Raw genomic sequence first — 27,721 nt, 5'->3', positions numbered from 1 at the left:
GTCTTCTTCATCATCATTCATTCCCATTACGGTCGGAGGAAGGCAATGGCAAACCATCTCCACTAGGACCTTGGTTGCGCGGGATTAGCCGACCGGTCTATGGCGCTGCAGTTAATGGACTGTGCGGCTGGTCCCGGTGGAGGTTCGAGTCCTCCCCCGGGATTGGTGTATGTGTTTGTCCTTAGGATAATTTAGGTTAAGTAGTGTGTAAGCTTAGGGTCTGATGACCTTAGCAGTTAAGTCGCATAAGATTTCACACACACACACACACACACACACACACACACACACACACACACTAGGACCTTGCCTAGTACGGCGGTGCGGGTCTTCCGCATCGTTCCCCTACACTCTGTCAAGGAGTATGGGACTTCATCATCATCATCAATATTGTTATTAGTACGAAGAACAGCGTAGGTGCCCAAGTGATTCTGCAAGGTCCTTCTGTCTTTTGTGGATTTGTACTGAATTTTACGCTTACGAACGCAGATACTAATGGACATGATATTGGTTGGGTTACTGTGGCTGTAGTACGTGCTGCTAAAGTAGAGACTGCAGAAGGGCTTGAGACTTTAACAGTAGAGAAATTATTGCTTATCGGACATTTCAGATTTGTGAGATATGAGCACATTTTATTATATGCCTACAATGTCATTGGTTCTTAAGACGAGGTATCATCGTAAAATAAATGAGCCAAAGTCTGTGTCGGTATGGGTTAATGGAGCTCTTAATTGTAGCAATATTAAAATTGTTAGTGATACGACACATTGTTATAGAAAGTGAACACTGTTTTATCTTTATAGAGTTCCACACTCTTTGATGGCTAACTTTACGGGGGTGAAACTCCAAGAGAAAGCGTCAGCAATCAAGTGAATCACCCGACAGAGGTCTCCCAAGGTTCTGAAGGTAATGTGAAACGGTGAGCCTTTATATAGACTCCACACATGAGATGAGAGACAAACAGCTTTAAGATGATCTCAGAAGTACAGATATGCTATAAACATATACTCAAATTATGTGGAACTGTACCATAAAATGCTGAATTATTATGTGAAAGGGCAGAAAAGGGATGTCGGAATCATCAGAAACTGAAAGCGATGAATGAGTGCCGATCCGTCATGTTTATAGAAACAAGTGCGAGGGTGGAGATATGCAAAGCTTATCGCAAGAAAAAGAGGATATACAGAATGAGTAAGTATTTACTTATGCTGCACTGCTTCTCAGCGTAGACGGCATCCCTCTTGATGAGCAGCGGAGCATTGTTGAGTGACAGGGAGTCGTCGCCACTCAGGTAGCACCGCTTCTCGTTCTTGGCGTACGTGAAAGACCGACATGTGAAGCCCCGCGCCTGCAAAACACACCACCCAAACCTCGTCATCTCTACAATGACAGTGTTTGTGAAGAGTCTCGTATGCCCTGCTGTATAATGGCTACAGAGCTTCCAGCACACAGTTCAAGTAGCTGCTGCCGTTCAGCACAGCAGTCACCGAAAACTCCAAGACATCGGTGGCAGGAAATTCAAAAATACCAAGTCAGCTGGTAATTTAAGATATGCAGGATGGTGGTGTGGGAAAATTAAAAAATTCAAGATGGCGGAATCATACCAGTTCTGCTAAGATTCAAATGATGAGAAAATAAGAAGCCAAGATGGCGCAATTAGTCCAGCTGTGTTTTGTAATCCCTCTAACATTACAATCCAAAATTCTGCCACATCCAAAAGTATCCGAATGATCTGAATCTGAACGATCTGAATAGTATCCAAATTACATAAACTTTGTGTTAAATGGTACCACTTTCAAAAGTAGACAAACGTTTAGTGCCATGTTCAAAAGTATCTGAACGACCAGAACTTTTTACACCATGTTAGAAAGTACTGTACCCAAACAACCTCTACTACTTATGAAAGAAAATACGTAGGCACAAGTGCAACCCCCCCCCCTCCTCTCCCAACGCACGCACACACACAATGCATGTTGTAGCCATGTATTTCATCTCTCACTTTCTTTTGTAGTTCAGTAAAACAAGGCTTATGTTAAATACTGCACTAGCTCATCATTAAAGTCATCTCTCTCTGTTTTATGCTTTACTCTTTCATTACTTTCAATGTCATAAGATACAGAACTTCTAAGTGTGTATGGTGTTAATTCACACATGTTATCTCGAGTATTAAAAACATTACAAAGTATTAGAATAAAGTATTATGTGTTTTTATTTTTACACAGTGAATCACATTTATTGTTATCACAGTTAAATTAGTTACAAATCACATTTAATGTGTCTACATTTTCACAAAATAAAGTTACAAAATACATGTAATCCTGTTACATTTTCATACATACACTAAAATCAGTCATCATGTTGATCATGATCATCACCATATTTTTTCAGGTGATAGTGATCCCAAGCTAAGGTACTCAGTTTATCTGGCGGCACATATAAAACATTCATCAACTTGTGCTGAGAAACCCAACTTTTGCTGTTTGGCAGTATAAACCATATGGCATTTGGACTGAACGATATACTGTGCAGCTGTTTTAACTTCAGAGTTCAACATACATTGCTGGTAATCATCGATCTAACATCAAGTATGTTTCACACCCTTTTCGATGTGCATTATGCTTCCTGATTCAGTTTCGAGTGCATACATTTTAGCTTGCAGATTGACAAATTCAGTATTAGGTTCACCATTCAACTCTTCTTTCATTAATCGAATGTTCTTTTTATTTACAAGTGGAGTGTTATGTATATCTGTTATTTATAGATAAATCTGAAGTATCAAAACAGATATGTTCATCACTCCTGATGTCCCCATAAATATTTGAAGGTTTAATACGACAAATTAAGCTATCAGTATCTGTGTAACACAGTTTTATGTGCTTTGATGGAAGCTCGTTTAGTATATATCCAAAATTAACGGATTTTTACTGCTTATGGCTTATCAAACACTACAGTAATTCTATTTAAATCAACAGCAACTAAATTTTTGTTAAGAATAACACTTCTCTGAAAATTCTGTCTTGCACACAATGCAGCAGGTCGATATCTATCTTCCCATGATGTCGCAAGTTTTATGTATCTCATCTTTAATACATTTTGCACAATTTTATCAAACACGCTATTATTATTAAGTTTGATTTTTTTTTCTCAGTACCATTGCAACTCTGTATATACCTTGTCATAGCTACAGTGTATGTAATTGGTTATGCTGAATGGTGTACGTAAATGTACTTGATCGGAATAGGAACCAGAGTTAATACTACGACTGCAATTAGCAGTTGGTTCTAACATGCATTCTGCATCAACATAAATAACAAAAGGCAGCTATAGCTCGTTTCTGAACTTGGTTAATTTTATACACGATTTCCTGTCATTAGGAATGGTACTGTTGACTGGCTTAAACTGTGCCCAGACAAGCGAGTGTGTGTAATTTTTCTTTGTAATGAAAATAGCACAAAGAGCGCTTACATGTTTCAGTTGAATGCTTATAAGCAGTAATGCTTCTGTGTGCTAGACTAGAAAGGTCTTTCATGTAATAGAAACGGTATGTACCTATATTCACAGACTTCAACTTTAATAGAGCTACCTGTTCTTTGCAGTGGTGCTTTATGGTACAGCTCGAAATTCTGCCTGATCTTTCTCGTCTTCTATGAGTATCCACTCATATCAAAATACTGAATGCCGTAGATGTTAACAGGGAGATTTTGTTCTATTTTTTGAACATGTGGACATGCTTCACACTCTGTAGGAAACAGGATGTTAGCAACAATACGTAGACACACAGTGTGCATTCCAGTTTACAGGATACAAACCAGCTATAATTCATCACTTACACAAGCATTGTCATATGAGTGAACATACATTACTGTGGTTTTATTTGCTATAATTTTTCTTAGTTTTGTGTCTGCACATGCATGGAACCCTTTATTTTCATTAATATTAATATACAGTTGAACTACTTCTTTTAATGGCCAACTTAAATCTCACTCTTGAAAAGTCTCCACTTTCTTTAACAGAATATCACCAACATTAGTTGAGTATCAGTTATTACTAAATTCTGGTGGCGTTAAAGTAACATTTTATGTTTTTTGAGACATTCCTTTTACTTCACCTAACTTCGGCAAGAGAATGTTGCAGACTAGTGAAAAATTTATTGTATGTGACTGGTAAATTGACACACTCTTTCTATCAAAGACGAAAAAATAGGCAATCGAAAAGTGTCGAGGATCTTCAAACTCAACTTGATTAGCTACCACAGCAGAACATATTCGATTTTTAAATGTGAATTCAGCGGAAACCGATTATAGATTATTAGTTGGAATAAATTTAAGGCGATTAAGAGACGGTTCCCCCATTATTTCAAACAACAGCCAAAATGGAGAGAACATTCAAAATTATTTAACTTACACTGAAATATTACCCAGTATTTGTACTAACATGTCACTAACACAACTTCAGTTCTCTTTCATTATTTTTGCAAGATACTTCATTAATACAATAATACTCCTAGGGGACACCACAACTGGAAAGAGAACCAAAAGCCACTTCTGTCAAGAAGGCATAAATAGTTGTTTGAACAACATTTAACGACTATCAGTTGTCATTTATCGTGAGTGAATTTGCCCAACAATAGTAGCTGATTTATATATGAATAGACCTTTATTTGTAATTATTGTGAATGATCTGAGTGTGACTGAATAGGTATAACATTTCTTTATTTAAATATTGTCATATTATATTAGTTTGGTATGAGAAGTCTGTCAACTTGAGTCAGATCATGTCTGTAGAACTTAAGGACGATTTATTTTTGGTGGGGACAGACTTCAGCCAATGGAAAAGCAGACAGTAGCGGAACACTACAGAAGTCAAGTGGAGACTGGAACTTTTCGAATGAAGAACTCAAGAGAGCGATACTGCACACCTGTATGTTCGTTATGGAAGAAGGCAGACCTACCTGTGGTACTGTGTGGTTTTTGATGAAGTGGGTGATAGATTCTCGGTAGTGAACGGCTGCTACCATATTTTAATTATCAAGGGACTTTATATTTCAAGAGGTCTGAATGTGCTCCATAGAAGGACTCTAACTTTTTCCACTTGCATTACAGAACTGAGGATAGACAGACTGAGTTTCTATTCATCATTTCGTGTGCGTTAATTTGTAAATCATTGCGTTGAGCTCTGAAATGCCTTGAGCTCATGAATATTTCGTGTACTGTAATTGTTAAATGCATTTAGTTTTTTCATATCTTTGATGACTATTTAATTTGGGGATTTTGCTGCCATTCTTGAAACGCTCTCAACGTGACTTTACAGCATTTGGTAAGGATATTTTCTGTCTGCATTTTAAGTGAATATCGTAGGACCATTTCTCATTTATCTGAGATGTCATTTCTTGAATAAACATTATTCAACATGTTCTCTGTCACCTACATCAATCACAGGCGATAGAAAAGAACCTATTTTATTAAATTATTCATTGAATTTTTATTTGTATTTTTATGTATTTTATTAACTCGCAATTCTAGCCAATTCCTAGACCATTCTGCAGAATCACAGCTATAGGTTATTATTTATAACTAATAAGCTGCGGAGCATGAAAGCAGATGTGCGAAGCTTGACCCTGTGGCTACGATGAGCTATTCTGTTTAAAACAGAGTAATGCATAGCATAAAGTATGAGTAACTGCAAGTAAAGACAACTGGTTTGCTGGTATGGGATGCTGTTTCCAAGAGCAACTACACTTACACTAACCATTAAGTACTGTCGCACTCTGTCCATTACTTGCGGATGAAGATTACCGATTTCCCGAAAGCGATGCTCCAGGCGGCGAAAAACGTTCTTATTGGAATGGTGCCTCTGAGAGTACTGTGTAGCATATGCACGAGCAGCGGCAGCAGCTTGGTTATCCGATGGACCGAGCACTAAAAGCATATCGACATATTCATCGTTCGTGCACTCCATTTGAAAACTGCTCTACATGAACTTGACAGGACCAGTTGCGGTTGTACACTGCTTATAAACGACGAAAACTAGGGAATGGCTGTCTAAAAACTAGGTATGGAAGCTGACTAGTATTTGAAACATAGCTCCATGGTCGATGTAGGTTTGATGTCCCAGCAGTCCACGCAGTGAGGTACAGTGGCTAGTATGGTAGTGCTGGGCGATACGTGTTCCAGGGTACTTCTGATATGCTGCACAATATGACCGTGTTGCCAACTCCTCGTTTTCATACATGTGTTTTCACAATGCACCCGATCTGATTTTGCTAAATAAACTTTTATGTTGGATCACGGTCAGGATGCTTGCGACATGGTATGCTACATCTAGGTTTTCCTGTAGCATTGGCCTACACTCTGATGTGACTGTTACCTAGCAGCAGAACACTTTTCTTTCTGCGATACGTTTTTACTGACCAAGCGTTAAAGTCTTTGCTACAACTTTGCTGCACCTACTTTGCTCAAAAACTGGTTGAGGCACTTCCCCCGTTTCAGGTAACAAGTCAGACTGGTTGCTACCCGGTATTTGAAATGTGATTTTAAGGCTTTCTCCTTTTGCCAATTACTTGTCACCTTTTTACATTGTTTATTTACCTCTGCAACCTATCTAATCCAAAATATGTCATTTCTAATTTGGCCTGAAGGGCATAAATCTTATTCCCTGTTCCATAATTTTCTTGTCTCGATTACATAAACTACAGCTCCATGGAACAGCCTCATCTGACACTTGATTGTCTTCCCTGCAGCGATCACCCAAGTGAAAGACCGACCCACAGTCCTGACATGTTTGTTCCATACTAACTAACCTACAACAATTTCCACATTTGTCACACATGACGCTACTCTTACAGTAAACTAAAAAGCACTGCAACATACACTCCTGGAAATGGAAAAAAGAACACATTGACACCGGTGTGTCAGACCCACCATACTTGCTCCGGACACTGCGAGAGGGCTGTACAAGCAATGATCACACGCACGGCACAGCGGACACACCAGGAACCGCGGTGTTGGCCGTCGAATGGCGCTAGCTGCGCAGCATTTGTGCACCGCCGCCGTCAGTGTCAGCCAGTTTGCCGTGGCATACGGAGCTCCATCGCAGTCTTTAACACTGGTAGCATGCCGCGACAGCGTGGACGTGAACCGTATGTGCAGTTGACGGACTTTGAGCGAGGGCGTATAGTGGGCATGTGGGAGGCCGGGTGGACGTACCGCCGAATTGTTCAACACGTGGGGCGTGAGGTCTCCACAGTACATCGATGTTGTCGCCAGTGGTCGGCGGAAGGTGCACGTGCCCGTCGACCTGGGACCGGACCGCAGCGACGCACGGATGCACGCCAAGACCGTAGGATCCTACGCAGTGCCGTAGGGGACCGCACCGCCACTTCCCAGCAAATTAGGGACACTGTTGCTCCTGGGGTATCGGCGAGGACCATTCGCAACCGTCTCCATGAAGCTGGGCTACGGTCCCGCACACCGTTAGGCCGTCTTCCGCTCACGCCCCAACATCGTGCAGCCCGCCTCCAGTGGTGTCGCGACGGGCGTGAATGCAGGGGCGAATGGAGACGTGTCGTCTTCAGCGATGAGAGTCGCTTCTGCCTTGGTGCCAATGATGGTCGTATGCGTGTTTGGCGCCGTGCAGGTGAGCGCCACAATCAGGACTGCATACGACCGAGGCACACAGGGCTAACACCCGGCATCATGGTGTGGGGAGCGATCTCCTACACTGGCCGTACACCACTGGTGATCGTCGAGGGGACACTGAATAGTGCACGGTACATCCAAACCGTCATCGAACCCATCGTTTTACCATTCCTAGACCGGCAAGGGAACTTGCTGTTCCAACAGGACAATGCACGTCCGCATGTATCCCGTGCCACCCAACGTGCTCTAGAAGGTGTAAGTCAACTACCCTGGCCAGCAAGATCTCCGGATCTGTCCCCCATTGAGCATGTTTGGGACTGGATGAAGCGTCGTCTCACGCGGTCTGCACGTCCAGCACGAACGCTGGTCCACCTGAGGCGCCAGGTGGAAATGGCATGGCAAGCCGTTCCACAGGACTACATCCAGCATCTCTACGATCGTCTCCATGGGAGAATAGCAGCCTGCATTACTGCGAAAGGTGGATATACACTGTACTAGTGCCGACATTGTGCATGCTCTGTTGCCTGTGTCTATGTGCCTGTGGTTCTGTCAGTGTGATCATGTGATGTATCTGACCCCAGGAATGTGTCAATAAAGTTTCCCCTTCCTGGGACAATGAATTCACGGTGTTCTTATTTCAATTTCCAGGAGTGTATTAAAAAACGTTAAGATGTAGAGTTTAGTACGAGGGTCACTCCAAAAGAAATGCACACTTTTTTTTTAATCCATCTTTTATTCTACATGTTTGAAGGTTTTACATTGTGTAGATATATCCTTTAGGAACAATATTTTCATTTCTCCACATAATTTCCATCCCTCTCAACTGCCTTACGCCATCTTGGAACCAGTGCCTGTATACCCGCATGGTAAAATTCTGGACCAACCTGTTGGAGTCACTGTTTGGTAGAGCGTGCACAACGGAGTCATCATCTTCAAACCTTGTTCTACAAATAGAGTCTTTCAGTTTCCCATAGAGATGATAATCACATGGAGCCAGGTCAGGACTGTAAGGCGTGTGTTTCAGTCTCATCCATCCGAGTTTTTGTGATCGCTTTCATGGTTTTTTGACTGACATGTGGCCATGCATTATCATGCATGATGCCACTCCATTGATTGCCTCTTCGTCTCTGGTGAATAACGATGGAGCCATGCTTCATCACCTGTCACAATTCTTCCAAGAAATTCATCTCCACCATTCTCGTGCTGTTCCAAAAGTTCGCTGCATACCGTTTTTCTTGTTTCTTTGTGAGCAACTGTCAACATCCTGGGAACCCACCTGGCACAAACCATTTTTAACGCCAACACTTTCAGTACTCTGCAAACACTTCCGTCTCCTATCCCATCGTAGCGTGACAATTCGTTCACTGTGATGCGTCTGTCAGCAGTCACCAATTCGTTAACTCTTTGCACATTGTCTGGAGTGTGTGCACTACGAGACCTGCCGCTGCGAGGACAATCCTCAATATTGCCGTGCCAGCTTTCATCACGTAACCTGCTTGCCCACCGACTAACTGTACTGCGATCGACAGCAGTTTCTCGATACATCTTTTTCAACCTCTTGTGGATGTTTCTCACTGTCTCGTTTTCACAGCACAGGAATTCTATGACAGCCCGTTGGTTCTGATCAACGTCAAGTGTAGCAGCCATCTTGAAGACTTGCTGTGACGGCGCCACTCACGGGAACACGTTGAACTAAGTTTGAAAACAAGCGGGAAGGATGTATCTACACACTGTAAAACTTTCACACATGCAGAATGAAAACTGTATTTTTACGAAAATAGTATGCATTTATTTTGGAGTGACCCTCATAAAGACTTATCTTTTGGTGAGCTAACTTCTAGGCGGCAGGCGTAAATAAAAAAAAAAAAATACAGGAGGATGCAAACGACACACAGATGTTCGCTGAAAGTAAGTTTTAGGTAGCAGAAGTCACGAAGTGAATTCAACTAAAAAGCACAATATTTTCTATCAAAACTGTTAAACCGATACTATTAGAAAATTATGTGAAGCACTGTGATAAGTCTAAAACAACATGTAACAATCAGATGGTAACAATACGTTAACCATAGGTTGTAAACACACCATCGATTTTTAAATCGTAAAGGCCACAAAAAAAGAAAATGAAAACTCGAAAAAGCTCGATACTTTTGGCAACAGTGTTTAGGAGGCACTATATAGAAATCATGGAAAGCTCTTCAGTGCATCCAAAAGAACGCATCTGTTGGTGTTTATACCAGAATGCTTGGAGTGCGACCCTCTGTCACAATTGTGAACTGCTCATGTACTTTCTTAAAAATAATACTGGTCGCTCAGGTACTTCTGATCATGGAGCAAAAAATTCAGGTCGTTTGGATACTTTTGAATGTGTCGCAAAGGTTGTTTGGATACTTTTGAACATGGCACCATTTTACACAAAATTCCGGTCGTTCAGATACTTTTGAAATTTCGCCAATTAACGCAAAACTCTGGTCGTTTGGGTACTTTTCAACATGGTGCAAAATTCAGATCGTGAACATAATGACATCTTGGATTTGCCATCAGAGTGGTGATGAAGTATAGCCGGACTAGATCCACCATCTCGGACATTTTGCTTTCCCGCCATTTTAAACTTAGCACAATTGGTCTGGTTTTTACGTTTTAAGTTTTCCAACAACGTCCTCTTGTATTTTTGAATTTCCAATCACTGCCATCTTGGAGTTTTGGGCGACCACAGTGCCGAACAGTTGTGGCTGCTTGAACTGTATGCCGAAAATCCTGTAGCCATTCTACTCCTTGAACTTCAGCCAGCGATACACTAACAAGGGTAAATACTGCAGAATAACTAGAAAATGAAATAAAACTTTACACGTCACACATTACAGACTGGGCTCCGTGAAGTCTTCTCATAAATGGAAAAAACACGGTCACTGTGTATCAGTACACTGAACACAAGAAACATCCTTTTACCCCCGCCGTAATCCTATTTGTTAGACAATTAGAAACTGCATATACCAATAAGTTTCTTGGCTTATGGAAGTAGGGAGTTCTGAAGTCAGATAAGCATATAAGCTTCATCAACAAAAAATTAAGCACCATCCCCAGCTGTATGAAAAGTCTTACTGGAAGTACGACGCACCAAATATTAATAAATAAGGAGACGTTGAATCAGTGTTTCAATATAGTATCTATTTTTGTAATTTTTAAGGGAATTATTTACTTATTTCTGGTTCCAGTTTTGACACCAGTCTGTTGGTGGCTAGGATCTAACGTGGGTTTTGTTTACACATCACTACAGAAAGTTGTAAGTAGCAATGATGTGACATTTACTTCGTCATCTGTAATCTGATTTACAGCATTTACAAAAAAAGAAAAAAATTAAATATAGCTAGACCATTCTACAAATTATAAGAACCCATCCAAAACCTTAATCAAAGATCTTACGTTTACTGTATTATGCACCACCGCAGCAGATGTATGAGATGATCTTAGTATATTGACAGTCGTTTAGAGTTTTTCATGCGGTTTGGCAGGGGTGTGCGACCAGCAATAGAGGATGACTTTTTGATAATGCTAGCCTCTCGTGTAGACAAAACGTTACAAAAACCAATAAACGACCGTCCGTCGACAGACGAGTGCCAAAAGGCAACATGTCTGTTCTTCAGAGAGCCTCTGTTGCGGAATTACTACAGTTATGTGCTCTAATAATGGTGATTACGTCTGTGCAAGTAGATATTTGAATGGCGGGGATCGTATGTAAATTATTTATCAATGGAGCTCCAGGAAACCTTTTCCACTCCAAAACAAATCCAGAACCAGCATGTGCCAGCCGTCTGATGTGCCCTAGCTGTGGCTGCATCATCATCCGCAGCCCTGGTGGCGCCTAGCAGATCCACTGCCCCACCCCACGTAGATTGTTCTCTCTGGTAGACACGCAAAGGTGGCCTACAGTTACTTATGTTTTATACAGGTTCTGCCATAACTGTCATGTTATTGACTACAGGTTCTCTTAGCTTTCTACTGGATAAAATAGTAGCTATGTTTTTTTTCTGCTGCCATTGCTTTTTATCTCTAACAATTGCCTTTAGTGCCCCAATTCTGCGGTATAGGTAATCAGATCTTCATAAGTAGGGTACTCCAGTGTGATATGTTTAGTTGTGACAATAGCACCACATGTACACACTTTCCTTGGATGTTTTATTATCCAGTTGTAGTGCTGCCACTATTTTTCGGCGCTATTGAGTAAAATAACAGCACTGCCAGAGCTATTGCAAATGTCCATGGGGGCAGCGAGCATGTAGTGGACCAAAACACCGATAAACCAGATGCAACAAAACCACTGATCGATTTGCAAACAGTGGGCCGAATCAGAGGCTAGCAACTGAATAACATCGATAGAGCAGAAAGGTAGGGTAACTGTGGCATCGGCAGGTCAGTTATTACACCTCCAAGCTATAGGCTTGTTTTAGTGTACATGGTTGAAAACAGTGCTTCAGCAAAACAATTAGTCACCGAATCAGTATAAATGTTCGTCATTTCTACCCAAAAGGACCTCAATCTGGTGGCACAATCCACTAGGCACCATCCAATGTGTATGCTGAGCAACTGGGCGACATGATTCTGCAAGCAGCCCCATGAGACTCGTCCTCCACCAGTCATGGGGCTCCTGCTGGTTCTGGGTCCACCACCGTGGACCGGCTTTCTATCCGGTAGGCTACTGTCAAGCTCACTCTAGTAGCAGCCAGTCTTCTATAGTGGAGGACAGCTGCTCGACACCAGGGTGGTGCAGTTGTTTAACCGTCTATGCCTCGATGGACATACTGGCGCTGATCACCTATGCCCACAGAGGTGGACAGTACTGCTGAGGCTTGTCTTCCTTTACAGGAATTACTGTGGGTTACCGAACCTTCCTGCCTTGAGATGCAGAGTCGTGCCCATATCATACATGTGCTGCCGCGGAATCTGCGCATCAGCATTCCTGTCCAGCCATTATCACCAAATAGGACGATGACCGCCCGTTGCACAGCGGCGCCGCTCTCGCTGTCGTCAGCATACACCCAGGGGTCACTGCCGCCACAGAACATCGCTATGTTGTGCGTGTACAATATTGTAAGAAGAATACGTGATTAAATTTGAATGTGATTTTGGGGATTACAGGGTGAAGGTTTGCTGGCTCTACATGTGGACTCACGAACTGTGTCAGCCAGCACGATCAGCCTGTGTATGAGCGCCAATACTTGCTTCGAATCCTCTCTGCAGCCAGTCAGATCCCAAGTGCGAAGTGCGCTAGACCTGAAGCGAGCAACTGAAAAGTGTCCTTTGTTAAACATAGCTTGTAATTTTCTAGAGTTCCTTGGTATTTTTAAACTGTTTTCAGCTACTTTGTATTCTGAAGATTATCTAACACTTGGAAATTGATATACGTAAAAATATAAACATTGTCCTTTGGGAAGTGGGTAGTGGGGCATAACCCTCCCCCTCCTTGAATCCGAAACTCGAGTTAACATGAACTTCTCACAATCAGCTAATATTCGAACGCAGTTTCTGAATAGTAAACCCTTCGTGTGATCTTTCCTTGTCTAAGGAATGTGGGTGGCATTACTCCTACATGTTTTGTGCGGTTGTGCTGAAATATTATTATTTGCATATTCGAGTGGGTAATACATTCCATGCCAATCTGAAGCTTTCCGCTTTCAGGGTGTTGCAGTTTTAGTTGCCAACAATGCATTTCGAGATTAACTGTTCAAGAATGAAAGATCAATAATCGGCTCTAACCATACATATATGATTAACTGCCTAATGCAGCTGTAATTGTTTTCACATCCACAGCGCAACTGGTCAGTTACATTGAAACGTTTACCGACTATATCGTAATAGGTGTCTTCAGTTCTAAGACTGGTGTGACGCAACTCTCCACAATAGTCTATCGTGTGCTAGTATCATCTTTAATCTTTTCTGCGTAACTACGGGAACATACAACCATTTTTACCTACATACAATAGTCAAGTCGTAGTCTATCTCTGAAACTTTACCTCCTATCGACGATTCGTTGATGCTTCAGGATGTGAGCTACCAATGTGTCCCGTAATTTAGTCAACTTGTGCCAGGAGCTCTTCATTAGATGTCTGATCTACCCACGTAATAGCCAGCATCACTTAACGTATAGCCACTCAACGTAACATATACTGGTGTAGACATCAAAGAGGAGAATGTTGCTTTACCTGGTCACAGAGGGCTTCGCACTCTGCTTGGTTGGCGGCGAACTGTAGCTCGTCCATGGAGATGACGGCGCTCCCTTCTCGCACGTTGTAGCGGCAGTCAGGCAGCGCTGCGAAATTACAGTCATGCAAGATTATAGTTTAACCGCTGAGTGTTGCCTTCATGTATTTTGTAGCTATTGTAGGGAAAAAGACAGCACAGTGCCCGGGACATGAGCTAGGATGGAGGGTCGCCACTCCTATTAATTTTGTGAAATGGGGAAGGGTGGAGGAAACAAGCACACTTTCACACAAAATGTAACCCATAGTTATTGAAAAATTCTGGTCAGTTAGTAGGTATCTACAGGGTGACAATTATTGAACTATACGAAATAATATCGTCATAACTTGTGAACGGTTTGCGTTAGGACGTTCAAACTACATGGTTGGCCACGGGGCATGATGGGAATGAGGACGTTCAAACTACATGGTTGGCCGCGGGGTATGATGGGAATGAGTATGCGTATTATGGTTTGGTTTAGCGACGATGCCCACTTTCATTTGGATGGGTTCGTAAATAAGCAAAACTGGCGCATTTGGGGGACTGAGAATCCGTATTTAACGATCGAGAAGTCTCTTCACCCTCAACGGATGACTATGTGCTGTGCAATGTCCAGACACGGAATAATCGGTGTGATATTCCTTGATGGTACGGTGACTACCGAATGGTGGGTGAAGGTTTTGGAAGATGGTTTCATCTCCATTACCCAAAGTGACCGTGATTTCGACGAGATGTGGTTCATGCAAGGCGGAGCTCAAGCCAATCGAAGTAGGAAAGTGTTTTAAGTTCTGGAGGAGCATTTTGGGAACGCATTCTGGCTCTGGAGTAGCCAGAGGCCACTGCCATGGACCTCGATTGGTCGCCATATTCTCCGGATCTGAACACATGCGACTCCTTTTTGTGAGGCTATATTGAAGACAACGTTTACAGCAGTAACCCAAAAATCATTGCTGAACCGAAAATAACCATTCAGGAGGTCATCGACAGCATCGATGTTCCGACACTTCAGCGGGTCATTCAAAATTTCGCTATTCGTTTGCGCCACATCGTCGCCAATGATGGCAGGCATATCGAACCTGTCATAACTTAAATCCGAATACCCGTAGTGAGGTTTACATGTTGAACGAAGTGTGTGCAGGCCGTAGTTTGTAACTAATTTATGTTATTTCCCCATATAGTTTAATAATTGTCACCCTGTATTATCCACAATGTTCTTAACTGAGAGCGTATAGTCTGTAGGAGAATTGCTCATATTATGTTACTGTCAGGAAGGAAACGTTCAGTTACAAGTGAATATTTTCTGTATTCACATTTTAGTACCTTTTGACACTGATTAATACGAGGGTATCCGCAAAAGTAAGGTTTCCTGTTTTTGTATAAGTACAGAACTCTGTTTGTGTGGCAGTTGGTCACACTGTTATGAAGAGTGCTTCACGCGCTGTGTGTAAACATGCGCACGCCGCGCTGAGGCGCTCAGGCTTGGTTGGCTTGGCAGCCGTTGAGAATGGAGCTCCCGTTGGATGTTACCGCAAAGTGCGAATTGCGCGCAGTTATTCGGTTTTTGAACGCAAAGGGCACTGCGCTGATCGAAATCCATCGCCAATTTACGGAAGTGTATGGTGAGTCATGCATGGATGTCAAAAATGTCCATAAGTGGTGTAGAGAGTTTGCAGTTGGTCGGACCGAAATTCACGACGAACAAAGGAGCGGAAGACTGTCAATTTTTGAGGAGACAGTGTTGAAGGTTGAGCAAAGCATGCGTGAAGATCGGCGGATCACTCTGGATGATCTCTGCACGTTGGTTCCTGAGGTTTCCCGAAGCACCGCCCACAGAATTTTAAGGGAAACATTGAACTGCCGGAAGGTGTGCGCAAGATGGGTGCCAGGCAAACTGACTGAGGACCACATGCGGCAACGAATTGATGCTTCCCGCGCATTTCCTTACCGCCTTGCAGCCGAACAGGACAACTTTCTGGACTCAACTGTCACGGGTGACGAAACCTGGGCATACCACTTTACACCTGAGACCAAGCAACAATCATGCAAGTTCATAACTTTCTGAACAGCATGGCGGCGAGCTGGTATAACATGGGCATACAAAAACTGCCACAGCGTCTACAAAAATGCATCGACAGAAATGGTGATTATGTCGAAAAATAGCTGAATATTCAAGCTGTAAACTGATGTAAACCATTGTAGAAATAAACAGGTCTATGTACTTATACAAAAATAAGAGACCTTACTTTTGGGATTACCCTAGTATTAAGAGAGAGAGGAAAAAGAAACATCACGAACTGAAGGTACAACGTGACTGGAAGCGTTTAGAACCTAGACTCGTCTGGATATTGCAGTTAGGAGGAGAATATGAGCGAACGGCGAAACAGTTTTGACATTGTAGTTGCACTCGCTACTGGTCAATACTCCTTACATGTTTTGGCTTTCTTCTAACTGATACGTCTGTCTATGTGGCGGGAGAGTATGCGTATTCAGTTTGAGATTATTTTGTTCTGCTCTCCTCTGCCCTTCGCTGGGTACGCCCTTGATAAGAGACGAAGGCGCTGTTTATGCGGGCTAGTACGTAGACATAATTATTAACAAATAACAAAGGCCTTGTGTTCAGTCCTAGAAATTCTTCTGCCACATATCGCACTTTCACTCCTGCAAATGACGTGGTAATGTTTTTCACATTACACTAAGTTGCACTAAGGTTCGCAGTTTATTTTAAGTTACAGGTTAGTATATAACTGGCTGCGTAAATCAGTTTACAGTTCACAGGAAGGTAAGGGCGTGCCACCTCAGACAGGATCTACGCGATAAAGCATTGCAATGTTTCAACCAACCTCAGCCTCGTGAAATAATGTTTAATGTATAAGGTTTATTCGTATAAACTTAGGTCGTCGTTCTGAAGCACTCTGCATGACGCCGTAGAATGCTTCACTTACTAAAATCAGTTATGTATCGCGGGTGGGTGCCGGCCCAAGACTGTCTGGAATAATATTAGTTGTTCGAACTTAGAACTACTTAAACCTAACTAACCTAAGGACATCACACAACACCCAGCCATCACGAGGCAGAGAAAATCCCTGACCCCGCCGGGAATCGAACCCGGGAACCCGGGCGTGGGAAGCGAGAACGCTACCGCACGACCACGAGATGCGGGATTGTCAGTCGTGACAATGATTTTTAATTTAAGTTTCACAACGGATGATTGGTCAGGAAGAACACTCCCGGCTGCTTGAGTCTGGCAGGACTAGCTGTCGGTATAATAGAACCTTGCACATCGTGGAAGAGCATATTGTTCGAATTTTGAGAGTGCACTTTCCAAGAAGAATCAAGCAACGTATTCATTCCTTCCACCCATGTTACGCAATGACGATAACAATAAAACAAAAGAAATTGGATCTCGTACGAAGGCCTAACGACAGCTAGTCTTCCTTAGGATGAGAGCGATGGTAGTGGTTCTCTATGCACCCTCCATTGCGCGCGATAAGGTGGCTTGTTGAATATAAATTTGGATGTAGATAACGATATCAGTTTTTTGAGGTGATACATTTTAGACGATAAATGAGGAACCGTTTGTAAATATTCGGCAATAGAAAATTAGGAAATTTGTGGTAAGTTCTATGAAACCAAACTGCTGAGGTCATCGGCCCCTAGGTTTACACACTACTTAATCTAACTTAACTAACTTACACTAAGGACAACATACAAACCCGTGCCTAAGGGAGGACTCGAACCTCCGACGGGGGGTGGGGGTGGGGAGGGGGGGGGAGGCCGCGCGAACAGTGGCAAGGCGACATAGACCTCACGGCTACCCCGTGCTGCTCAATTGAATCTATAAGAAGAAACCTACGAGCAGTGCTTCCTATATAAGTGTTCTTGAACAGGCTTAAGAGCGAATATAATTGAACTGATGTGTATTTAATCCGTATTCTACGGGTGACGTAGCCATCACTTCAATATGTAATTATCTGGAGGCAGTTTTTTGTCTGTGTCAAGCACACTAAGTGATCTGCCTCTTCCCTCATTCGCTTTTATATGATGATGATGATGTTTGGTTTGTGGGGTGCTCAACTACACGGTCATCAGCTCCTGTACAAAGTCCCAATTTTTACATAGTCCAATTTTTTTACACAGTCCAATCTAGCCACCGTCACGAATGATGATGATGATGAAATGATGAGGACAGTACAAATACCCAGTCGCCGGGCAGAGAAATCCCCAACCGGCCGGGAATCGAACCCGGGGCTCCGTGATCCAGAGGCAGCGACGCTAGCCACTACACCACGAGCTGCGGACACACTTTTATACTACAGTACCATTTGACTGTTATGTTCATTTCATTGGGTGCCACAACTATCAGTTGTATTATCAAAAATGATTGGCACCAATGAGAATAATGAATGCATCATTGTTTGAAAAATTATTTTCGCGTGTTATAATACTGTCACAGTTGTTTAAATACATTTTTCATTTATTTCAAGGATTGAAAGTAGCACAGTAGACATGACACAAGACAGATTTACTCACATCTGACGCACTGGTTCTCCAGGTAGTCGACAGAGCTGCCAGGAACTTTCCTGAAAGCACTGGGCTGGCTCCGTCGATCTTCTCTACTGAGCCGGCACAGGTTCAGGGACTCGTCAAACTCCGCTGATCTGGAAAATTACAAACTGCTCTGTTCCTTTCCCAACAAACATACGACTAACCGTAAAGAGTAATTCTCAGTGTCATATGTTTTAGTCAGTGCCACAGAGCAGAGCTACTCGATAGACTAGTATAGTTAGCAGCCGTTGCGTTGTATATGATGTAAAGTACGAGGAGCGTTTGAAATGTCCGTGCAAAGTCCGAGAGATGGCACCACTGGCGCGTATCGAGGTCATATTTAGTTAGTAGCATCTTTGGAAAGAACGCACACCAAGTTTCAGCCATATTGGTCTATTTGTTTGCAGTTGGCATTCTTGTGAATCAAAGAAGTCGAGTGATTGTTAAAAATGGACGAAAAAGTGTTTCGTGTGGTGATTAAACTTTACTTTATGAAAGGCAAAACGCCTCAGGAGACTAAAGAGAAGCTTGATAAACATTACAGTGACTCTGCACCTTCGATTAGAACAGTTTATAAGTGGTTTCAAAATCTTCGGAGTGGCCATATGGGCACAAGTGATGCTGAACGTTCTGGACGCCCTGTGGAGGTTCAAAATGTTCAAATGGCTCTGAGCACTAATTTCTGAGGTCATCAGTCCCCTAGAACTTAGAACTACTTAAACCTAACTAACCTAAGAACATCACACACATCCATGCCCGAGGCAGGATTCGAACCTGCGACCGTAGCGGTCGCGCGGTTCCAGACTGTAGCACCTAGAACCACAGGGCCACCGCGGCCGGCCCTGTGGAGGTTACGACTCCAGAAATCATTGATAAAATCCATGTTATGGTGATGGATGACAGAAGAGTTAAGATGTGTGAGATTGCTAGTGCTGTGGGCATCTCTAATGAACAGGTACATAATATTTTGCATAAACATTTGGACACGAGAAAGCTATCCGCAAGATGGGTTCTGCGATTGCTCACGCTTGACCAAAAACGGAATCGTGTGAAGTGTTGCAAGGATGGTTTGCAGCTGTTCAGCAAGAATCCGCAGGACTTTAAGCGTCGTTTCTTCACTGTGGATGAAACATGGATACATTACTATACTTCTGAGACAAAACAACAATCTGAACAATGGTTACCAAGGGAGAGTCTGCACCAGAAAGGCGAAGACCATTCCTTAGGCCGGAAAGGTTATGGCCAATGTCTTTTGGGATTCGCATCGACTACCTGGAAAAGGGTAAAACTATTACAAGAGCGTATTATTCATCGTTATTGGACCGTTTGAAAACCGAGCTGCAAGAAAAACGCCGGTGATTGGACCGCAAATAAGTCCTTTTCGATCACGACAATGCACCAGCACACACCTCAGCAGTTGTGGACGCAAAATTAATGGAAATAGGATTCCAACTCGTTTCACGTCCCCCCTCTTCTCCGGACTTGGCTTCCTCGGACTACTGTTTCCAAATTTGAAGAAATGGCTGCTGGGACCAAGATTTTATTGAAATGAGGAGATGATTGCAGCAACTAATAGCTATTTTGCAGACTTGGACAGTTCCTATTATTCGGAAGGGATCAACAAATTAGAACAGCGTTGGACGAAATGTATATGTGTAAAAGGGGACTATGTCGAAAAATAAAAAAAGGTTTATCCGAAACACGTAAGAAGTTTTCATTTTTGCACGGACTTTTCCAACGCCTCTCGTAAGTAGAAGTTTATCCATGCTGTAGCTGAAACATATCGTGCTACTTCTCTATTGTAAGAGCAATACAGACTGTCGCCAAACCCTCTGGGTTAAAGTGATACACGCAGTAGGGGACTCAAACTGATTACTTTGAGATAAGGAACTAATGGTACGTAATTAGTATTTAGTTATTCATTCGCTTCGTTATATTAAACTCGTAACAACTGCTCAAAGTGACGACCGCAAGTTTCTATGCATACGTTACAACAGAAATATTTACAGAACCTAGCTCTGGGTTGAAACCATTGGCCCCCCTAGCTTTCGTACATTGTTTATGAGAGGGGAGAAACTGCTGATACGCCAGCACTCTCCAAACTGTATTCTTTGAAGTCTGCAGTTAAGGGGGAAGTTGACGGGTGTTTATTGATGAATCTCCTCCCACCAGATCCAACGCCGTATCTCAGAATTCTACTGTGCGACAATTCTTTCCCTTAAACCTTGCTAGCTTGCCGTGGTTAGAATAATGCAGTTTCTCGTAAATTTCTACCAACAACGATAAATTTCTCCAGCGTAGGATGACACCTGTTGCGAAGATTTCCCAGTGCATAATATTCTATCTTTGACGATCAGTCATGAGCTTCGAACAATGGTTGACTTCACTGTGGATACATCACAGAACGTTTCGTACTGTTTTGAAAAGTAGCGTCACCGAGATGGACGCGACAACTTGTTTCTCGTGAAATTTAAGCAGTTTACGAAAAAGTGCCTTCTTGAAACTTTCTGACAGGTTAAAACTGGGTGCCGGACCGAGAGTCGAACTCGGGACCTTTGCCTTTCGCGGGCAAGTGCTCTACCAACTGAGCTACCCAAGCACGATTCACGACCCCTCCTCACAGCTTCAATTCTGCCAGTACTTCGTCTCCTACTTCCAAACTTCACAGAAGCTCTTCTGCGAACCTTGCAGAAATAGCACTCCTGGAAGTTTCAGATTAAAACTGTGTGCCGGACCGAGAGTCGGACTCGGGTTGGAACCTTTAAAATGGTTCAAGGGGCTCTGAGCACTATGGGACTTAACATCTAAGGTCATCAGTCCCCTAGACTTCATCTACATCTACATCTACATGATTACTCTGCAATTCACATTTAAGTGCTTGGCAGAGGGTTGATCGAACCACAATCACACTATCTCTCTACCGTTCCACTCCCTAACAGCGCGCGGGAAAAACGAACACCTAAACCTTTGTGTTCGAGCTCTGATTTCTCTTATTTTATTTTGATGATCATTCCTACCTATGTAGGTTGGGCTCAACAAAATATTTTCGCATTCGGAAGAGAAAGTTCGTGACTGAAATTTCGTAAATAGATCTCGCCGCGACGAAAAAAGTCTTTGCTTTAATGACTTCCATCCCAACTCACGTATCATATCTGCCACACTCTCTTCCCTATTACGTGATAATACAAAACGAGCTGCCCTTTTTTGCACCCTTTCGATGACCTCCGTCAATCCCACCCGGTAAGGATCCCACACCGCGCAGCAATATTCTAACAGAGGACGAACGAGTCTAGTGTAAGCTGTCTCTTTAGTGGACTTGTTGCATCTTCTAAGTGTCCTGCCAATGAAACGCAACCTTTGGCTCGCCTTCCCCACAATATTATCTATGTGGTCTTTCCAAATGAAGTTGTTCGTAATTTGAACGCCCAGGTACTTAGTTGAATTGACAGCCTTGAGAACTGTAATATTTATCGAGTAATCGAATTCCAACTAATTTCTTTTGGAACTCATGTGGATCACCTCACACTTTTCGTTATTTAGCGTCAACTGCCACCTGCCACACCATACAGCAATCTTTTCGAAATCGCTTTGCAACTGATACTGGTCTTCGGATGACCTTACTAGACGGTAAATTACAGCATCATCTGCGAACAACCTAAGCGAACTGCTCAGATTGTCACTCAGGTCATTTATATAGATCAGGAACAGCAGAGGTCCCAGGACGCTTCCCTGGGGAACACCTGATATCACTTCAGTTTTAATCGAACTACTTAAACCTAACTAACCTAAGGACATCACACACACCCATGCCCGAGGCAGGATTCGAACCTGCGACCGTAGCAGCAGCGCGGTTCCGGACTGAAGCGCCTAGAACCGCACGACCACAACTGCCGGCTCGGGACCTTTACCTTCTGCGGGCAAGTGCTCTACCAACTGAACTACCCAAGCACGACTCACGACCCGCAAGGTTCGCAGAAGAGCTTCTGTGACGTTTGGAAGGTAGGAGACGAGGTACTGGCAGAATTGAAGCTGTGAGAACGGGTCGTGAGTCGTGCTTGGGTAGTTCAGTTGATAGAGCACTTGCCCACGAAAAGCAAAGGTCCCGATTTCGAGTCTCGGCCCGGCACACAGTTTTAATCAGTCAGAAAGTTTCGTATCAGCGCACACTCCGCTGCAGAGTGAAAATATCATTCTGGAAGTGCCTTCTCGTTTAACACATCGGACACCCTGAAAAATTCATTTCCGGACACTGATTCCCTGTATCAAAATAATTTAGGGTACTCTATTGTCTGGATTATTTTGACAATAAATGTTTGGGACACCTTGTATACACTCTTTAGATACGGCTAGCGAGTGCAATGATGAAATTATTGAACATGGTATGTATTTTGTGTGGAGGGTGTTCATAATTAAAGTTACAGTTTCGAAACGTTGTAGAAACAGAACCACTGCTCAGAATGACGCAAATTTGAACAGCACATTATTGACGCAGGGGGAAACGTCATGGAAAAAAACAACAATCGAAAATTTTACCGGTAGATGGCGCTGTAATCGTCTTAACGTAAATGGAGACGGCTGCAAATGACATATGAATCGCAATACGATGGCTATGGTTTGAGTTACAAGTTACACCATTCGCACTGTTCAATGTGCATGACTACAAAGTTCGACGGTCAACAGTTGTATCACTCCTTTGTTAGGCAAGCCCGTCCACCAAGGCAAGGTCGCACCATATCGGATGGGAAAAAAATTGGTTTTTAATTGTCTTGAGGCCAAAAACTGCATAAAAAGGAAAATGACTTCGGTTTTTAATTGTGCTGGGGCCAAAAACGCACGAAAAGCAAAGTAACATCAGTTTTAATTGTCATGAGACTGGCGCAAGACATGTTCAATATGTTGTCCACCGTTTTCTGCAACAACTTGAAATCGAAGGACGGCATGCTCCACAACAGATGGGAGTGTCTCTAGGTCACGTTCAGAATGCATTGTGCAATGCGTGCCTTCAGTTCAGCCACATTCGTAATTGGAGCACTGAACACAATAACTTTCAAGTAACCCCACAGCCAGAAGTCACACGGATTGAGATCAGATGATCTGGACGGCCAAGCTGTAGGGAAATGACGGCTGATAATTTTATCTTTTACGAAATTCATCTGCAGTTACCGCTTCACTGGCTGTGCAGTGTACGGACGAGCACCATCTTGCATAAGAATGATCCTACCCGCACATCCACACTGTTGAAGGGTTGGAACGACGTTGGTGAGCAAAAGATTCTCATAGCGTTTACCAGTGACAGTACAGGTAACAGGACCCGCAGCACTCATCTCATCTCATCGAAAAAATACGCTACTACGATAAACGATGCTGTGGCCATATCTTCGACCGACATCTGATCAGCTGTTTTCCTCCCTCTGCCACATTCCACTTCAAAAGAACCTCTTTTCGAAGTTTGTAATCATTTTCTCTAGACCCTTAGCAGACATCGGACCAATGTCTTTTTCATACCCTGTCCGGAACTTCCGCAGGGCTACTGGCGCATCCTCTATGGGGACAGTGATGTCGGGCGTCCTGGACGCAAAACTGAGGAACAGCCGTTTCCCGGCGTCTGTTGGTGTGCATATTCTGACGCCTACAGCGACATTTGTTGATCAAATTTTCGTTAATGTTTTTGTTTCGTGGGCGTTTCTACCTGCGTCAATAATATACTGCTAAAATTTGGCGTCGTTCTCAGCAATGGTTCTCTTTCTACACCGTTTTGAAACTGGAACTCTAATCACGGGCACCCTGTATTAAAAATGTTTTTGAAAAAGGAAAGAACGGTCAAATGTTTTGTGAAATGATTTGTCTAAAAGTAAGAAATAAAATAGATTAAAGAAACATTTGATGTGCCTTTGAATGATACTCGAAAATGCACCAGGCAACTATCCTCTAGTACTCTTCACGATTTTGTGTTAAACACTGAACTTTAAATTCTCAGTCGGCACCTCTTTTGGCTGTACAAAATTCCGAGCACAATTAAAGGCACGCTGATCTGTTTTAATTCTTACTTTTAGACAAAACATTTCACAAAACACTTGACTTTTTTCATTTTTTAATCTCGGGTTTTGTTCAGCAGCATGAAACATAACAAAAATAGCGATCGGTATTCTATTATTATTATGAGTATGCAGACAAATGAAACGTTTTCACCCAAAATAGCTAGGTCTTGAAACGACACCCTTTTTGACCCTCAATTTGCGTTCCTAGCGTTTTCCGTTCTCGAAGTGTTCTAAGTTTAGTTCTTGATTCGAATAAAACAATTCAGACAGACACGGCACTGTAACTTCTAATGTGCAAAACAGCTAGGCCTAGAAGAGATGAACTTTTTGATACATCATTTACGTAGCTAGAAGCAGTTATTCGTGACATATTTTAATTTTCCCCCAAATCGCTCTTAAAACTTTTCTTAAATTTCCTAATTACTTTCAAGCAATTAAATCTTCCTATGCAAAACTAGATCTCATGCTACTCAATTTGATACCCCATTTGTCCATTACCCTTTCTTCGTTTGCCTATGGAAATTCGGACAAAAATATAGTATGCAGTTTTCCCTCAGGTCACTAATTAAGTTTTTATTAATCAACCTGAAAACTTTCAAGAAATTAGGTTTTTTTTGCAAAACTAGACCTTACGCCGATCAATTTGATCCCGATTTGTCTATTTCTCGTTCTTCGTTTGGGTATGAAAATTCGGACAGGCATACAGTATATAATTTTCCTTCAAAGTACTGACTGAATTGTTCTTGATCACCCTGAAAACTTTCAAGAAACTGCATATTTGTTTGCAAAGCTATACCTTACGCCGGTCAATCTGATCCCCATTTGTCCACTTCCCATTCTGCGTTTGGCTATGGAAATAGGCAAAAAAATTTTCCTCAAATCACTACTTAAGTTTTTCTTAATAGAACTGTTTACTTTCAATCAATTAAAACCTTTTTTGTGAAAATATACCTCAATCTGGTTGATTCGGCATCCCATTTCTCGATTTTCTACTCTTGGTTTGGTAATGACAATTCGGACAAAAATCCAGTGTGTAATTTCCAGGGAGTCTTGCTTTCGCTCCTCTCACATGCTTGACCAACAAATACTCCTTTGTGTTACAAAGCATTGGCCTCTCCCTTTATTTGATAAACTGTTTGAAATATAGGAAAAAAGGTATTAAGTGAGTGAGAGTATGCAATGATACAGTATTTTGCTGCTTGGCTTACATTCGTAATTTTATTGTCTAGCGAAACATTAAAGCAACCATGTTTTTTCTTAATTGGTCGAAGTTCTTTCTTTAAAATAGTTCTAGAACAGCTGAAACGAAAAGTAGAGTTATGTCACGGCTGCCGCAGTCCGTTGTGAAAAAGCAAAAAAGGCGACGCCGTGCATTCTTCCGCTCCCTTGTGAGATGTTTACGTGGCAACTGGGGACATCAAAGGGTACCGGACCGAAAGTTTTTACCTGCAAATAAAGCACATTTGCCGCCTTTCATTGAAAGCTATAACAATATTCATACCTGTACAGGGTTAAGCCGAACTCCATCGACATTTCGGAAGTTGTTCAGGGATATTTTTTGTGTATTTTGGTACAGGGGACCCGTGGTCGCCAACGGCTCGTTATAGAGTAATTATATTTTGTTTCATTTCTTACCCCCATTTACCTTTGTATCTATATTGTGCTGAAAGTATCTGCAGATCAGTGCAAATGTCGACGGTATGCGCTGCGTGTCTTGGAAACGAAATAGTTCCATTCACTCACTGTACTTGCTGTTGACACAGTAATGCCAACTTTACTCTTCTCCTTCAGGCTTGCATTCAGTGGTGCTGGCTTGCATTGACAGGTTTACTCATGAAGAGTTGAAATTGTTGCAGATACACAATTATTGTGACGTGGCTGCCGTCGCCACGGGAACAGTTCAGTACAGCGTCGTTGCGCCGTTCTGCCATCACACGTAGTGAATCAATGCACGTGGCGCATATCGCTGAAATCTTCATCACTATACCTGCCCGTACTGTATATAACTGTTAATGCACAGGATGGTTACAATTAAACTTTCGCTACTTGAGCTAGTGTAGACGGAAAGGTATTTACCGTACGGGTGTGATGTCACACTGTGCGCTGCGGAATTGGCGTTGTTATAATCCGTTCATCAGAAGAATAAACCTGATGTAAACATTGCACTATGTATTCTTCCGCGTTTGCTGGAACCTCATTGGATTTCCGTTTCACGTGGGACTGCAGCCAAGCTGTCTCGAGTACTGTCAAGTACGATAATAAAGGTATGTTTTGCGCTGTGCGTTACGCGCACATCGACTTAGCGATAATAGGGCACAACAGCTTTACCGGCACATTTAACTTGGATTGCACTGGCCAGCTGCAGTTCACACGTAAGAATGGACGAGCAGAGGAGCAATACAGCTTCGCATGTCAATTAATTTTTAATCAGAATGAAATAATTCACTACAAATCTCCCACAATACATTCCTCAGACGACTAGACGAAAACCGCAACACTTTATCGTTTTCAGCTAACGTACTATTTTAATTAAAAACAAGTATGATGAAAATGCCTGACTTAACCACAAGGTAAATTTGCTGCATAACGTGTGTGTAATGTAAGACATTATTCAAGGATTTGGCCGTATAGTTAAATACTGAAACCACTGAAGGTATTACTCACAGTAAGTCGTCTGGTAATCTCTTAGCTCCTTCCTTATCCGAATCCGAGAAATGCCAGCCGAAGTGGCCGTGCGGTTAAAGGCGCTGCAGTCTGGAACCACAAGACCGCTACGGTCGCAGGTTCGAATCCTGCCTCGGGCATGGATGCTTGTGATGTCCTTAGGTTAGTTAGGTTTAACTAGTTCTAAGTTCTAGGGGACTAATGACCTCAGCAGTTGAGTCCCATAGTGCTCAGAGCCATTTGAACCATTTGAACAAATCCGAGAAATACACTCCTGGAAATGGAAAAAAGAACACATTGACACCGGTGTGTCAGACCCACCATACTTGCTCCGGACACTGCGAGAGGGCTGTACAAGGAATGATCACACGCACGGCACAGCGGACACACCAGGAACTGCGGTGTTGGCCGTCGAATGGCGCTAGCTGCGCAGCATTTGTGCACCGCCGCCGTCAGTGTCAGCCAGTTTGCCGTGGCATACGGAGCTCCATCGCAGTCTTTAACACTGGTAGCATGCCGCGACAGCGTGGACGTGAACCGTATGTGCAGTTGACGGACTTTGAGCGAGGGCGTATAGTGGGCATGCGGGAGGCCGGGTGGACG

At 42.8% G+C, this 27,721-nt stretch overlaps 1 protein-coding gene across 1 annotated transcript in view; it reads right to left on the bottom strand.

The window, feature by feature from the left end:
* The window catches only part of LOC126248836 (uncharacterized), a 535,548-nt gene that overhangs the window by 311,182 nt on the left and 196,645 nt on the right, over positions 1-27,721 (bottom strand). Inside the window, exons 6-8 of the mRNA XM_049950252.1 lie at positions 18,402-18,529; positions 13,835-13,941; positions 1,204-1,348 (exon numbers count right to left, since the gene is read on the bottom strand). Of these exons, the coding sequence (XP_049806209.1) occupies positions 1,204-1,348; positions 13,835-13,941; positions 18,402-18,529 (380 nt within the window). The remainder of the gene's footprint in view (positions 1-1,203; positions 1,349-13,834; positions 13,942-18,401; positions 18,530-27,721) is intronic.

The sequence above is a fragment of the Schistocerca nitens genome, chromosome 3 (genome assembly GCF_023898315.1).
Source record: "Schistocerca nitens isolate TAMUIC-IGC-003100 chromosome 3, iqSchNite1.1, whole genome shotgun sequence".
Lineage (NCBI taxonomy): Eukaryota > Metazoa > Arthropoda > Insecta > Orthoptera > Acrididae > Schistocerca > Schistocerca nitens.
Note: the sequence above shows the minus strand (reverse complement) of the source record. Positions and strands in the feature narration are given on the sequence as shown.